Source organism: Pholcus phalangioides, unplaced genomic scaffold (assembly GCF_987345545.1).
Source record: "Pholcus phalangioides strain wild (caught in Gottingen) unplaced genomic scaffold, Ppha-v1.0 ptg000039l_1, whole genome shotgun sequence".
In the NCBI taxonomy this organism is placed as follows: Eukaryota; Metazoa; Arthropoda; class Arachnida; order Araneae; family Pholcidae; genus Pholcus; species Pholcus phalangioides.
In genome coordinates, this window is record NW_028301625.1 from 24785230 (window position 1) to 24802774 (window position 17545).

General features: G+C 34.4%; 1 protein-coding gene across 1 annotated transcript in view; it reads right to left on the bottom strand.

Annotated features, from left to right (window-relative positions):
* Positions 1-194: 194 nt before the first annotated feature.
* LOC149065745 (mitochondrial glutathione transporter SLC25A40-like) overlaps positions 195-17545 on the bottom strand; it is a 27901-nt gene continuing 10550 nt past the window's right edge. Inside the window, exons 7-10 of the mRNA XM_089253536.1 lie at positions 16821-16918; positions 9317-9398; positions 8859-8933; positions 195-5142 (exon numbers count right to left, since the gene is read on the bottom strand). Coding sequence (XP_089109662.1) covers positions 5024-5142; positions 8859-8933; positions 9317-9398; positions 16821-16918 — 374 coding nt within the window. The 3' untranslated portion in view covers positions 195-5023. The remainder of the gene's footprint in view (positions 5143-8858; positions 8934-9316; positions 9399-16820; positions 16919-17545) is intronic.

The window sequence follows — 17545 nt, forward strand, 5'->3', positions numbered from 1 at the left end:
AAGTATAAATAAAATATTTTAACATTAAAATTTATATAAATGATTTTGGATTAAGCCTAAACACTGGATGAGTGTGAAAATTATATAAACGGTGTTCCAATATGCTTATGTAAATAAATCCTTATTTTTGACTAACAAGAAACACACACTGTAATTCTTTTTAGAAATATAAAAAAGACTACACAGTCCATATATATGAGCTGGTGTAATATTTATTGGAAGATAACTATTACATCACATAGTATGACATAGCAAGTCCTCTTACAAAATCAAACATCTCTACCCAATTTAAAACAAGACAAAACCAATTGATGAATTCTGAAAGTCAAATGCAAGACAAATAGATCAAACTTTCTCTCAATGAAACAAGGAATTCCTTGTGTCATTGTGAAACAAAAAAAAAACATATCCACCAACAAAAAGGAATAATACTTCTGTTTTGGGGTTAGTAATACCCCCCATAGTTAGTAATTGGGGGCTGAAATACTACAGCTGATGTTTGTTTTTATAAACAGGAGCAGATTTGAAAAATTAGAAGTTTGTGAATTAGAAAGAAGTTCAAAGAAACGGCATATTGTTCGGGACCACAGGACTAGTTTGCAAAAATATAGGTTTGTAAAATCAAACAAAAACTTTAGTAAGGCTAATATACACTAGGCAACTGAAATACACCAAGCACTGAATGTGCAATATAAAATGGAATGGTAACTCTATTTACAAGCCTTCACCAGTCAAATTTTGTGAGAGTTAGGACAGTGGTTGTTCAGACCTTCCATGCTTTAAGTATCCCTGGGAAAAACAGGCATGATATATTTGCTCACCCCTAATAGATTGGGTATTACATCAGCATTGATAGGGAGGGTTTCGGGTTTTGATGATGGGGGAGGGGGTTTAATGATGCTTATGTCTTCAACCACACCCTTTATAAAAATATGAAATTTTCTTAATGGCATCGGTGTGCCAAAAACAAGATAAACCTTCCGCTAGTTTGTGGGCACCTTAACTAACATTCTCCCTATTGATAAGTCCTTTACAGAGCCACTTAATGATCCCTAAATGTTCCATGGATACTTCAAGTGATCTGGAAATGTGTCCAGGCTACATAAGTGCTCTGAAACTGTGCTGTGCATCACTCAAGTGATCCATAATTATGCTGCCAATCACTTAATTAGTCTGGGAATGTGCCAAGGCCACACTGGGGCTGCTTAAGTGTTCCAAAACTGTGCCACATTGCTAAAATGATCTCTAAATGTGCCAAGGACCACTTAAGTGTTCTGGAACTGTGTCACAAGATCAGAATTACATTTCAGACATGAATTAATTTATAGTGCTTTGGAATGCACTTCAAATTGTAGCTTTCAATATGAACAATGCTTAAAGTGGTTTTGATATATTAAAAACTAAATGAGATCAAATTGATAATCTTCTAAGTATCTCGAAATAAATGCAATGACAAGTTTAATGAAAACACTCATATTACTGAATCATATCGCATATAGCATACATGTGAAAAATCACATAAAACAGGCCTTCGTGAAATAAAGTTATTTGTGAAAATCACTGGCTTGAAGTGAAACTGAATTTTGAAAAGTGGGCTATGCAAGACATTTGACATTAACAACATTCAATTTTAGATAAACTGTAAGTTACAAAGAGCTAATGTTATTTCAGTATAATTAATTCTTATACTCTAACTTGAGAAAAAAAAATGTATACATGGTTGAGATGTCACAAATCTAAGGTAAGGGTACAGATAGTAAAGCATTTAAATATTCATAGATATAAATGTGAGATAAGTGCAAAGAAAACTAGAAAAGACACAAACTACCTCTAATACAGGATGTCTACTCTTATTGTTGTCTAATGAACCATTGGTTTTAGAGACAACTTTCAATTAGAAAAAATGTTTCAAATGAGGAGCTTAATTTCAAAAGCGAACACATTTCCACTTTTTCCCCCAACTGCATTTTTTAACAGTTTATTACTTTATTAATCTTTGAGATAAGCTGTCAGATTATGCAACCAGGATTATTCAAACAGGAATATTTTTGGTAGAAATTACAATGTAAAGTTAGTCACTTCTATCAAAAGAGGACATATCCACCTTTTTCATACACATCAATATTTTTCATCCCTCGATAACGGACACTCATGGGACAGAAAATTTTGTCCACTGACCAGGAGTATCCGTTAATGGATAGTAAAGATACATTGAGTCTTGTCAATGTAATTAAAAATTGTGTCCATCAGTGAAGGTGTCTGCTAATGAGAGTATCCGTTATGGGAGGTACCACTAAAAAATGATCCTGTTCCTTATGTTAATGACGAGAAGGCAATAAGGGTACCTTCCTGGGCTAGTAAAAACCTTCTGGAATCGACATGTAACAGAAATTTCCAATTTTTCAGACTTGACCAGCTCAAATTTTAATCAAAAAGGTATAACTTTTCCACTATAATTTTCTTTTAAAACAGAACATTTTTTAAAATTCCAACATGGATAACTAACTCCCTTGAATGTTGATGAAAAAAAATAAAGCATTTAAATATTCTTCTAAAATTCCTATATGCTACCTACATTTAGTAGAAAATGAACATACTCTGGAGGAATACATTTTTCACTTCTACTGTAAATTTAGCAAAAGTGGAAATGTTCCCTTTTGAAAATAAGCTCCTCAAATGATGTTTCATCATCATAATGAATATAACCAGCATAAATGAGAGAAAGGAGCGTTGCTGTTCTTTCCCTTTTTTCTCTGATTTTTGAATTCAAAAATATCTCAGCAAATATTGCACTTAAAAACATAGAAATTTTTTTGTTGACCTCAGGAAAAATAGGGTAACAACTTTTAAACTGGAAGTTACAGGATGGGGACCGTATGAAAATTTAAAATTTGTAACTGTTTTATTAGTGTTTTTTTTCATTTAAACAGCATTTAAGATGATGGGCGACATCATTTGAAATTTTTTTAAACTGAAAGTTGTCTCTAAAAACCAATGGTTCAAAAAATAGCTATTGGACAACAATAGGAGTAGATGCTCTGTATATTAAAAACTAGCAAAATGTTTTATTTGTTAGGACATAGAACCTTTACATAGGCAATGAATGAAAGAATACAATGATCATGAATACAAATTCAGTTTCGTAAATAGTTGCAGTCAAAATGATCTCATGAAAAAAGTGAGATATGAGAAGTTCAAGCCAGAGCAGATTATTTGTGCAATGGTATTTTCATAAATATGACATAGATTAAATTATTGTATTTCAACTTTCATTACTAATTACATTTCTGAAAAGTACACAATTGTTTTTTGTCTTTTTTAACGAACATGCACTTGTGTTCTGCTGCCTCTTGAATAATCAATGAATAAAAGAAAAGCTCAAAAGAGTTACATTTTCAATAGAGACAAAATTTAGTCTTTTTAATAATTATTGTAATAATATTTTATTCTCTCTCAGCACAGTGGTTTTTCTTTTCCCTTTTGAAAAATTAACACTTATGATGTAGACAAAAATATCTAAGATGTATCTAGTTGTGTTATTACAACATCTAAACTGTATTCATAGAGAATATCAATTCCTTTATAGCACTTTCTATTTTTGCATTCACAAAATTTAATTCCATGGTTTATCTGATATCAGTATATAGAACAGTCTTGTTTATTTAATTGTTTTTCTGTCTAATTTTTCTAGATGAAAGTTACTGTTATATAAGCAACATATGTACTACTGATAACTGCAAACAAAAGTGTAATATGAATATTCAGCCCATCTAACACAGTGAAAAAATTGGAATCACAATACTAACACAATAAAGAATAATCAACAATAAAAGTAAATAACAAAGAAAACCACAAATCCCAACATGCTTCAAATAACTATGAGTGTCATCTTCAGAGGACATGCATAACCACTATCAAATGGCAAGAAAAATACTGTTTCTCAATAAAACAAAGAATCCTTTGTGTCATTGTGAAACAAAAAAAAACTGATATCCACCAACAAAAAGGAATAGAGCTTCTGTTCTTATGTATAGGCTTTTGGCAACAAATTTGGACAATATATAAATGGACTACTAGAGATATATCTCATAAATTAAGACTATATATAATTATACCTCTCCTATATATTTTTCACTTGTCAAAATAGAGCGAGGGAGAAAGGAAAAAATTTCCTTTTTTCCTAAGAAAAAGAAAAGAATACAGTTCATGTTCATGAGGTTATCAGTGAAGTATTTTAATCACAAGAAAGAAGAAAGAGCTTGCATGTGTTTCTTTCATTTACTCTAGGCCAAGACATCTCGAATGGAAGTTAAAACAAAGTGACCAACAACTCGTTCCATTTCTTAAAAGATGTCATTTGTCATTACACAAATGGCTACCAGAAATTTGCATGTGCAGCTGCAGATACACTGCTACAGATTATTGACTGACTTTTCTCATAATAATTTTACTGCTGAGAAACTAAGAGCTAAGGTTTAGTAATCAACAGGGTAATAGTGGTTAAATACATCCTTTGAAAATGGCACCCATAGTGTATCAAAACCTGTTAAGATTCATAGTTGTCTTTACTATTTGCCTTTATTGTTGGTTCTATTTTATGGAGTCAGATATAACATTCTCTAGCAAATTAAAAAATGATGTAAAAATCAATTATTCATTTGTGTCTATAAAATAAGCCTACACCAGAGGATCTTAAACCTTTTTTAAGTCACAAACTAGTATATCATCAAATAAAAATACCCATGCAACAATTCAGACCTATGTTAAACACAAATCTGCATAATACTAATTTGTGAATGAATTTATTTGACAGTTTTCCATAATGAAATTTTTCAAAGGACTATTTACGAGGTGCATGTGATAGAATAATAATATACTTGCCAATAATAACTCCCAAATATGGCATAGGACAGAAAATTGAGTACTCTTGAATGCTTCCATGCAGTGAGCAACAGGTTAAAAATGCCTAGCATTTATAAAATTGATATATGACTACTGTGGCTTGAAGCTTTTCATATATACATTAAATTGAGCTATGCTCCTTGGAAGAGTTACGATTATGGAAGAACTTTTTCCCATACTCATAGGTACTGATCATGATAGCACAAGCTGGAGCCACTTTGATGATTCGTGGAACAATACCTTTGAGAAAAAAAAGTTTAAAAATAATTTAAAAAAAAAATTCTGGATGAATAAGATTCTCTTAGATTCTGTTGCAAGTTTCAGTATTGACTCAACATTTCTCCAGCACCTGCAATTGTCATCAGATATTGTGTGTGAGGACTCCCTCTGTTCTGTGGCCAATAACAGAATAAAGGAAGGAACAAATTAAATAAATCTGTTTACTGCCATTCAGTTGAAGTATTCTGGATTCGCAGTGCTTGACTAATCCCAGGAAGTCAAGTCCGCTCAAGCAGAGTAGTTTAAAAATAGTGTTTTTCTGCAATTCAGTCAGTCAATACTGGTAATTGTAGTTTAGATTCTGTTATCTAATATCCATTGATGATGCCAAACACAGGTGTTGGAGAAACACTGAATGGATACTCAAATTCATGAATGCCTCTTAGTCAGAAAATCTTTTTAAATAAATGGCAGCTATGAAAACTCAAGTCACAAAAAATTTCCCACTTACAAGAATCAATCCATTAATCGCTTAAGAATTTAAATGTTTCCACCCTCAGCATAACAAAGAAACATAAAAGAGTATTTTGATATGTCTCAGCCACCTCATTGGGTATTTTGCCTGTTGTGGCATTGTATTTGTATTAATGGGATTGATTCCTGTAAGTTAAAAATGTCTATGCTAGCAATTAAAGGTTATTTTAAATGTGAACTGTTTAGAAAAAATGTAATATTAGTAACATAATATTAATTAATGCTATAAAAAATTCTTTTAGTAATTTTAAACAACTATTTGCTAAATGTAAACAAATATAGGAATTATAGGAATATATTAAGAAGTTTATGTTGGAAGCAATTCAATATGCTAAGCTTTCTGTTAATTCCTGGAATTTCTTCACTCGATTCTTGCTGTTTTTTGGAAAATAAGTTATTTTAGGCTGGTCGCTGATTTTGAAACTGCTTTCAATCTTCATACAGTCACTCGCTTGTTTTGGAAAACATGGGGGGGGGGGATTTTTTGAAGGGTATTTCCCTTCTAAATATTACTGGGTAGAGTGATCATATTTGATCTAGAAAAATAAGGGAAAGCGGGGAATCCTAAATATGGAAATCTGAAATCTTTAGTTCTCTCAAAACATGGAAAATAATGCTAATTATGGCTAAAATGATTTAAAAAATTGCAAGATGGGAAATGAAAGGTGACTGCAAATTGCAGTGTTTCATCAAAAACAAAATGCTGTACATGACAAAAATGAGATTAATACTTATATTTTTTGTCATAATTATCATATTATTTATCATCAGCTTCATGTCCAGTGGTCAGTGTTAGGCCCGATCTTATTTACTTTGTACACTTGCAAGGTCACTAAGGCTGTGCCACCCATCCCTATTGCAATTCGCTGGTGAAGTGAAGTTATTCTCTACAGTAAAAAAACACTAGGGGTTTAAGAATTGCATGCCAACAAATTTTCCAATGAAGTTGTCAGTATGCATTCCGTATTACACGATCAAAAAGCGGATCAATGCATTTAGGCAGATGGACAGATCCTGGATATTAGTAATGAAACTGACTTATGAGTGACTTAGATGGATGCATGGATTTAGGTATTACAATGAGCTGCATCTCCTGGATTTTACTGATCATTATCATAGTATAATATGCAAAGCTAACAGAATTTCATACATGTTATGTATGGCATACCGCGATTGTGATGCACATACATTGTCATGTGCTTTCTGTGTGTACGTTCGCCTGACTCTGGGGGTTCTGTTTGCAAGTATGGAGCCCTGACAAAATTAAGGACATAAAGCTCCTTGTAAAGTTACAGAGGTCTTTTACCAAACGATTAGCTGGCATGAGCAGCTGATCTTATTGCAAGATGCTTAAATTTCTGGGTTTGCACTTACGGAAATGGCGTAGAATCACTGCAGATCTGAAGATGTGCTACAAACTGGTCCACAAAATGGTTTATCTACCATTGGGAGAAACTTTCTTCGAGATCATAGACAGACGAGTTAACCTATGGAGGCATCACTTCCAAATAATGATACTAACAGCCAGAAGAGATTGCTTTTTCCATGGATACAGATGCTGTGTGACGAGAATATGGAACAGTCTGCCATCAGAACTTGTATGCATCTTCTATGCACGATTTGCTTCCACTATTGAGGATTTTGACCTGGTTCCATATTCCTTTCTGACTATTATTTCTAATTATTTTTATTATTTATTCAGTATTATTTTATATTATTATTACTTTTTCAGTGTAAGTGCATTCCATGTCTTCTAGAGAGTTATTGTAAATAAATAAATAAAATATTATTTATAATTAATGGAAATTATCTCTATATACGATTTCAGTGAACATTGAAAATTCAAGTAAACTTCATTGAAAATACTGGATAGTTTTCTGAAAAAAGTCTGAATGGCCAAATTTACAAGAAATTACTAGAATGTCTCATAAAATATAGGCTATATGGTCACCCTAACCCTAGTAATGGGGGCTGATTCTTCCCATATTTGGAAACTGCTATTTATAGTAGTGACAATAAATTTTTGTCATCTTGAACTATAATCAAACCTGAATAGCAATCAAAATAATCACTGGTTTTCTTTGAACCGACCCTTAGACAAAAAATTTAATAGAAACATTTTAAGAGCATGAATTGGTTTGCGGAAGACTAACGCACGACTGACAAAAACACACATGAAAATGTGAGAATTAGATTACCAACTATCCTCTCTGAGCAATACAATAAAACAGTAGAGGTACCAACAGGGCTTGACAAATCCCAGGTGCCAGGTCACCATGGGGATTAAAAAATTGGTATTGGCATCTAAAATTTTCTTTGTGCAGTTACTAAATTGCAGGCTGAGAGCATCATAAAATGTTTAGAATTTATAGCAGCATATCTGCCAACATGAAAGAGGATTACTCTTTTAACTATTACTGAGCAATACAATAAAACAGTAGAGGTACCGACAGGGCTTGACAAATCCCAGGTGCCAGGTCACTATGGGGATTAAAAAATTGGTATTTGCATCTAAAATTTTGTTTGTGCAGTTACTAAATTGCAGGCTGAGAGCATCATAAAATGTTTAGAATTTATAGCAGCATATCTGCCAACATTAAAGAGGATTACTATGCCCTGAAAAAGTCAAAAGAAGCATTATTTCAGACCTTTTTCTTTGTGGAAAAATGTTTTGGTGCCTAGATTTTTTTTGCAATTTGTTTAACATCTTTTTATGGGCCATCTTGTAATAAATTGTCTCCTACCTTGCTCAAGGACTCATCATTATCCATGTTATACTTGTTATCTGTGTGAAAGTAGAGTAATACATACATAAAAATGTACGTACTACTCTACTATAATATCATATGCATGATGGTACTTCTATGCATCTATAAAATGTCTCGCTTTAGAAAAATATGGTTACTTAGCTAAAATGTCATATCTATGGGCACAAATTAGGCAATCCAAATATTTTTGTCAAAACAATCACATTAATTTGCATTAATTTAATTTTTTTAATGAATTTTAATTAGAATGGTTGAAAAGTTAATTCAACTTAAATTTTTAACCATGACTAACAATTCAATGCCTATGCTAATATTTTTAAGATTTTAAGTCACATGATTCATATATTTTTATTAGATGATTATATAGAGAGAACTATATATTCAGCCTTTTCAAGTTTTTTTATAGCATGGATTAAATAGAATCATTTTTATTACCTGTAAAAAGAGATTTGTAGCCATTTCTTTGGTAAAGCAACTTCATCAATGTATATGTAGATGTAGCTGGGCGCCCTGTTCAGAAGAATTAAAAAAAAGAAAAAAGATTCTTTAAATTTGCAATACGAAAAATGTTAGCCCATAGCAAGTTATAAAATATTGTGATGTATTATATTTTTCTCATAGTTTGTTTTTCTCTTGAAAATTTCTTTTACTTTGGGTGTTTCTATATTTTTAGATATATTTAACATCCATTATGTTTAATGGGATTTTTTTCTCAGCCATCTTGTTAGACATTTTGCTAGTTGGGACCTTTGTTTTTGTTTATTGTTATAGCTATGCATCCCCCCCCCAATATCTCAATCCCACTCCCAAACATTATTAAAAACACATTGAAAATCACAAAACCAAAGGGAAAGCTTTTTCTCGTCCCGCAAAATAAGAAAAAATAAACTTACTGGTAGATGCTTCCATTTCTCCCAATTCAATCTGACGGTGAGTCTTTACCACATCAAAAGGCAAAGTTAACAAAGCAGCTATCTGCAATACAAATATATAATTATTTTTTATACAATATTTTTCAAGAATTTTTGCTCCTCAGTTAGCATACTTGGTTAATTTTTGCATAGTGCATGAAAAGACTGTAGCAAGGAAATGAAAATGGGAGGTGAAAATCTTTCCACAAGAACCAAATAAGTGTTATAAGTATGACAGTTATAAAGATTAAGGGTTTCAATACAATAATCCTTAATGTCTCAGCTGAAATTTACAATGTGATAATTGGCAGCACCCCTAGCAACAAAATTCTGATCTTCAAAATATCTATGTGCAATATAAAAAATATACCACCTACAGTAGACTTTCTATAATCTGGCAATGCGCTAGTCTGGCCCATCCAGTCATTTGGGGTTTTCTGGCTGGCTTTCCGTATGACCGGAAGAGGAAACATGTTAATGCAAGTCCAGGATCTGATTTTGATATGGGGGGTCTTAGGCAAAGTAGAAATTATTAGACCCCTGCAACTTACAAGGAAAGGGTCCCAAGGTGTCGTTCTCAAAAGATTATGAAAAAATTTAAGTATATTCATCGCAACTTGAAACGTATAAAAACAAAAAAATTAGTGGCAGAATGCGATTATTAAAGCTGCAAAAAATGATTAAAATAGATAACAGTTGGCTACTCATTGCCTCTTGTGCTGCTTGGCAATATCTGTAAAAACTTCCTTTCTTTACTCCATATTCTCTGTTCTATAGAAACTAGTCTTTTTCTCTTTTTTTTTTCTCTTTCTTGTCTGCGCTGTACTTGAACGTGAGTTGTTTGAATGATGTCATTTTTAGACTCTAGGGTTGCAGGATTTTTGAAGTCATTCTTGGCCTTTATTGGCAAATTTAAATATTAATATTTACAAATTTGTTTTCACTAACCAGGGTGTCTACCCAAAGCAAAATTCAATGACTTTTCGGGGACTTTTTGGTGACTTTTTCTCATTTGACAAAATGAACCAAGCTGGACGGTTTTCTGTGGTTCCCAAACTGTGAGTAACAACCACTTAGGGGTTTGGGTTAATAAAATAGGGGGCCTAATGAAAGGGGGAACATGAGTGAATTTGAAAAAAAAAACTCAATTTTTTTAATTAAAAAAATTTTAATTTAAAGTTGATTTAAATACAACACCCCATAGGAACTAGACCCTAAGGGCTCAAGTCACCATCCCGCAAAATCATAAGCGGATACAGGTAGTTTCTCAAATGGGGACGACGACAAATGTCTACCTTCTGTTCTGCTAATGGCAATAATTTTTTTAATCATGGAGGGGGGGGGGGGAAGGCTGATCGTCCCTATCACCCCCAACGCTGTATCCCCACCCATGAATTGAATCAACTTTGCGAGGTCACCTAAGCCCTCCGCAGATCATGAACATTCAATGCAATCCATCTTTGCATACGCCTTGCAGGTTGTATATATATACGGACATCTGCAACCCTAGACTCCCCCACACCCATCAATGTTTTTGCCGTATCAGAGTTCCTTTGGCACCTACAACAAAACTTTCTAAAACAAGCTCTACAGGTATGCCTGCGCACATTGAAAATGCATCATGTGAATGCAAAACTATTGAACAGACTACTGATTGATATTAAGCCATGTGCACAACCGCCGCAAAGCGCTGGGATGTATAGCAATAGTGGGCTCAAAACAGAGCAAAACAGCTGAACAAGGTTGCATGGAGGAAGGTATAAATGATCAAGCAGTTTGTTCCATTAGTTCAGCGATCGCAGCCGACTGTCGAAATCGGCAGTTTGCTGTCAGAATCAACACTCATCGCCAGACAGGAATGTGCATCAGAAGAAAGCATTGTCTAAATAGAATGCGCACGAATGAGCCCATTTTCTTTACTGATTGCATTATCGCGTGCAGACAAAACATATCGGCACAGGTAAAATAAAAAAAAAAAATAGAAATGTTTCTTATATACGAGAGCCAAAAGCATTGTGTAAGGGGTACAAACATAGTCCGGCCGATTTTCCAATTAGCAGGGAAGCACAGTAGGGGTTGACAGGGTTCCAGCCTGGGGACCCGAGATAATTCTTTTTTTTTTTTTCTTTTTTCAACTATAAATTCACTATACAGGGGCTCGTGAAAAATCAGGCCTGAGTCTGCCAAAGATCTCAGCTTAGGGGCTCTACTGCAGGATATGGGACCACTAGTTCTCAATCTTTGGACTCCCACGGCATGGTTGATTTCTTTTTCTTGATTGGAAGGCCTGGCCATACACACGATCAATGGGAAAAAAATGGGCAAAAAATAAACAATAAACCACCCGATTTGGCTACACTAGACCAACCAAGTGCCCTCCCGAAGGACAGATTTCACATATTCCTTTTGCTATTCCCATTTTTCAAAGTCTGATAAATGATTGTTATTTGCTCCATCGTCATGTTTTGGTGTCGGTCTAGATAGCAAGCTTGTCACCATTTTCTAATGGTTCTCTTTTGCATAATTCATGGTTCATCAGCGGCTACCCAAAAAGTTTGGCAGATATTTTGCCATATAAAACAACCACTTCAAAGCATAAATAGGTGCACAAATCAATATTTTCAGCTCGCCGTGACGCTCCTAGGAGCTGTGATGCACAGGTTTAGAAAACCTGTGGTATTCTTTTAAATTCGGCCTAAATGTTGCATCGCAACAGAAATAATGGTGAATGAGTCAGATGTTTGTCTTCTCTTACTCTCTCTTGTTCTGTCACATGGGTATACTGTACGATTTTGTTCGCTATAGCTATTCTGTAAAAATCAACAAGATGGGAAAAAAATTTACAATTAAAAAAAACAATTTTCTTCCTTCATGGGGGGAAAAAATTAGTGCCCTTTCACATGCCCTCCACAGGGATGGGGCTGACTGAGATGAGAGCCCGGGACAACCACCATCATTGTTTCTTCTTGCTACAAATTCACTACAGACACCCCCCCCCCCATCCCCGTGAAAACTCTGGCATGCAAACCCGCAAACAAAATGAAAAACCCCAGTTGCTAACAGTATTACATGTTCCACACAAAATTCCGCGGTTGCTGATAAGGTCAACTACAGCAGCCAAACCATAGTGTGTAGTTAGACTAAGGAAAACCAATATTGTTCCCGAGAGGACTCCAACTCCCATGGTCAACCCATCCTCTAAGAATTATCACATGATCCTAAGAACACTGCTTTAGGGGAATATTACAGATGTTGAAAGGTCCAGACAAGCGAAGAAAGAAAAGTTCTTTTTTGTTCATCCAGGCTAAATAGTTTTTTGCCCCATCCATATAATGTCTTCCCCAATGTAAGGTGGCTACACACTGACATTGTTCTTTTCTGTTGCTACTCACCCATCCATCCCTCCAGGGCAAAAAAAAAAGGAGAAAAGAAACCTGAGAGAGAAGAAAATATTGAATGCCACAGCTTCTCTAAAGCCTAGATTTTAGGGAAAAAATAGAAAAAAAAAGATCTCTGGAGAATTAAAAAAGTTTGTGACCTTCATCTACTGTGTACTAAATTTTGGAGCATCAATAATTTATGATAAGTGGCAAGTGATTTCAATGCATGCAAATCTTGCACTTAGTACTGGTTTGAAAAAACATTATCAGGGGTCTGTCCAGCTTGTCCGGCCCTTCACAAAATTCCAGGGCAAATAACGGACCCTTCACAAAATTCCAGGGTTAAAAAATGAACCCTTCACAAAATTGCGGGACTAAATACAAATACAAATACAAATACAACGCCACAACAGGCAAAATGCCCAACGAGGTGGCTGATAAAAAGATGCCCATAAAAATATGGATGTCATATGTTTCAAAAATACAGCAACCCAATTAAAAATGCAATTAACACAAATTACAAACAATATATACACATGATAAAATATTATACAATGCCCATAAAGAATACTTATGGTTGTCTTATTCTAAGAATGGATAGCTTCTCGATTTACCCCAACATGTTTATCGTATTTCTTTTTAAACGTGTCAATTGTGTTACAATTTACTACCTCCGGGGGTAAGCTATTCCATTTATTAACAACCCTATTGGAGAAAAATTCCCTGCGACACCATAACCTTGCATTGTCCCTCACCAATCGACACTGGTGTCCCCTTGTAAAAGCAGTCGATTGGCGGTGTACTAAAAGTTCATGGTCCATCCTATCCATCCCATTGAAAATTTTGAACACTTCGATCATATCTCCTCGACACCTGCGTTCATCCAATGTAAACATATTCAAAAAATGAAGTCTTTCTTCATAACTCAAGCCCTGTGTGCTAAAAAACTGACCTTTCACAAAATTTGGGGAATAATAAACGGATCTATCACAAAATTCCAGAAAACAAACCCTTCGTGAAAATTACGTTGTAAAAAACAAACTTTCGAGACTGGTGTGTGACAAAATTCTGAAACACAAACAAGCTGTGAGTGCATGAGAAACTGCATCCAAAAATCCCTTGTATTTGTTTACAGAAAAAACTGAAATTGCTGTGCAGAAGACTAAGGAAAACAATGTGAAAGTGTTAACAAAGTATATAAAGATTTTGTACTTCATGATAAAAAAAATGGGCAGTATCTGGTAATTTTTCTTCTGTAGTTAAGTTCATTGGTGAGGACCTTGGTGACAAAGAAATAGAATCTTATCTTGCTACATGCCGCAAGAATGCCACCTATCTATCAAATGTGTTAATAGACAATCTTAGAGGCAATATCTTTGTATTTATAGAGGAAAACTTTGACGGCTTTACAAGTAGTCACTTACTTTACATTGATAGCTGATGAGGCAACTGATGAAGCACAAAGAACACAGTTGAGTTTGATAGTGAGTTACAAGATAGTTGAAAGTCTGCTCAGAGAAGAGTTCCTCAGTCTTATGAACCTAACTGTGACAAATGCAGAATCTGTTACATCTGTCATTGAGAAATTGTTGATAGCAAAAGCGATTCAAATAGCTAACTTGCTGTTTTTAGCTTTGGATGGAACTAATGTGATGAGTGGAGAAATATCACGTGTGCAAAGACGTATACAACACTTAGCACCACATTCTATTTACGTCAACTACAGAAATCATCGACTAGCTAGTTTTTGTACATTTGATAAAGAATATACTGTTCTACAGGCTGTGGATGTCCTTTCCATAAGCTTACGGAAACTCTTTCACTACAGCCCAAAGAAACAGCATAATCCAGGAATTTAAGGAAAACTTTGTTCACAATTTTATTCATGATTTTCAGGAAGAAATGTCGGCTGCATTTGGTGTGAAAAAAAAAAATTAAATGCCTTTGATATATTTCACACAATGAATTTATATTTAAAGACAGTGGAGACTTTTGAAGAATACCTGGATATATTACTGTCTTTTTATGGTGGAAAGCAGCAAAATGAATTTCAGGGGACTGTGAAAATATTGCAACCCATACTGAATGCATCTGAAGGTATGATGGAAAGAATATGTTCGATAAAGAGATATCTCTTGCAAAATTGTTTTTTGAGGCACAAAAGAATAATGAAGCAAGTGTGAGAAGACAAAAAATATGAGGCCAAAAAAACTCTGGACAAAAGTTCTAACAAACTCTGTTGCTTAAGCGTGTGTGCCCAGCATTTGGCGTGTTTTGTGTTCAGTAGGTGGTGCCATCTATCTAGCGCTGCAACTAGATACTTTCTCAAACGGGACAAGCACACATTTTGGCACACCCATGTAATGTAGAAGAAGACACTACCAGTTTAGAGGATAGATGCAGGGCTGCAACTTCGAGGGACAGGGACTGGTGGGTGCACACCCCATTTGAAGTTTAATGCATACATATTTGTGTTGCAGGTCTGCGTGAACGCCGTGACAACCAGAAGTTTTTGAAAAGGAATGGCCAACTCAAAATTTGAGAACCTTAGAAAATCATATTTTTAGCCGATTACCATTGCGCAATCGTGAGTTCCAAACCCGGATTTTCACCAAAAGCAAAATTTGGGGTTATAAGAGGAGACTCTTCTGCCCCCCCCCCCCCCCCCCCACCTAAGATCAAAAGTAAAAAATTCTTTTGTAGAGAATTAAAATATTGGAATAAAATAATTTCTTTTACACTATCAGTTAATTTAAAATTGTTTTCGTGTTTTAGTGACCTAAACTTTCTGTGAAGAATTTAGATCCTTGTGCCCCTCCAAAAGCCGATTCTGCATACACACCCCCATGATTTTCGCGATGCGAAAAAATGACTACCACATAGCAACTAGATGACAAAACTGCAGATATTCAAGGTCGAGTTTTTACAGATTCAGGGTTTTTTTCCATGAAAAAAAAGAATAATAATAATGCACATTTACAATCTTGTAGGAACAAGGCGAAATTACAGTATAGATGCTGTCTTTGAATGCCGGCAGATAGCAATAAAAGTACCATAATTTCCGGTATGTGACCGGAAGGGAGAAAACCCGCAGGGGAATAAAAACTCCAAAATTTGACAATTACACGGCTCCTCATTCAGGGAAGCAACTAGATATCCCTCATCTTATTCTTCAACAACCCGTGTGTATATCAATACAGTACAGTGTACAAAGTAGTAAAACCACTTTTTCAATGTTGCACAATCATGATAGATGATGAAAAGAATGGGGAAAAGTTGGGGCGGTTTTTCTCTCAACTTCTTCTTAGAACTAGAAAAGAACATGTCCCGGAGGATGCGTGAACAAAATTTTTATGCGCTCTTTTCTGAAATTCCGGGTATTTGACATGTTATAGAGTGTCAATGGCATCTCTGATAAGGTAAATGCTTTCTCAAACTTAATGTGCTGGGAGGGGGGCATGTAATAATGTTCCATGAGAGCAGTGGGTGCATATATCAAATTTTATTTAAAAATTGCAAAAATATATGTGTGTTTAAAAATTGTAAAAATTGGTAAATAGCAGGTACATAGTCAGTTGTTCCTGATCCCCCTCCCTCAGGAATATGGATGAGGTGCATGTCTGGTTTAGTAGTAGTTGTTCCTGAGCACCAATAAAAATTGTGTTTTTTTTATGGCTTCATTTGAGGAAATAGGAAACCTGTAACTAACAGAGTAACTCAAGAAAAAGATTGAAATTGTCCAAAGAAAAAAGTTTAAAAGTTGGGCCTCTTGCTGTTGTAGAAAAGAGTTGGAAGTTATGACTGAGACCAAAGACACAGGACAACTGATTAATCTTTTTTCCTTTTTTTTTGTGGTGCCAACTAGAGTGAAAGGGTATGTAAATGATTAAGTTTTATGCCATCTACCACAATTGCACTATCGTCATTCAGCTGTCATAATTTTACAAAACACGAAGTAGCTGTTTTAGAGAATTTACATTGCACTAGTTCGTTAAAAAATTATCCAACCCTAAAGAACATGCTAATTTCTTGAACACAGTGTACTAATTAGTATTTTTCCTCCTTAAGTATGTTCTTAATGCAAATAGAAGAACAGAAGTACTTACACATCCAGCAGTAGCACCAGCTGCAAAACTGAACCAAAATGACGGAGTCTCTTGATTGTAACTTCGCTTGTATTGTTCATAATTGGCCCAGTAAAATGCTATGAAAAATGTTAATAACTTTGATTTTTTCCAAAAATCTCAAAAATAGCAGAATAAAAGAAAGCACACCTTTTTTATCAATCATAATTATTATTATTTTGAAACAAATATGTAATTCAGTTATTTAAATCGAAGTATAAATTTCCTTTATCATTTTTATTATTTGTATGATCATTTTATGCCCTTGAAGACCTACAATTTAAAGCTAATTTCAGATGACTATGTTTTTTGCCAAGATGTTAAACCAGGCCTGTCAAAAAACTAGAGGTTGATACACACATAGCTGCAGATTATAAGATATTATTTTTTCTCAAAGTAGCGGAATTTGCATGTGCAGCCATGAATAATAAGCAAGAAACTACAGTACCATAAAATTTTCAAAATTATCAAGATGTGAGCCAGATTAATAATTACAAAATATAAGATGGTGCTACTTGTACATGGAAAACTGTTAGAGAATAAAAGCTCATGTACTTATTAGGCTACTTTTCAATATGCATGTGAAACTGTTAAGACACAGAAGAGTAAAACATTTCTAGGAGGAATAAATGAAAATCAACAAAAAAAATTCAATTGAACCATCCATCTCCAGCTTTTTCAAACTCCAAAACTATGATACAAAGCTA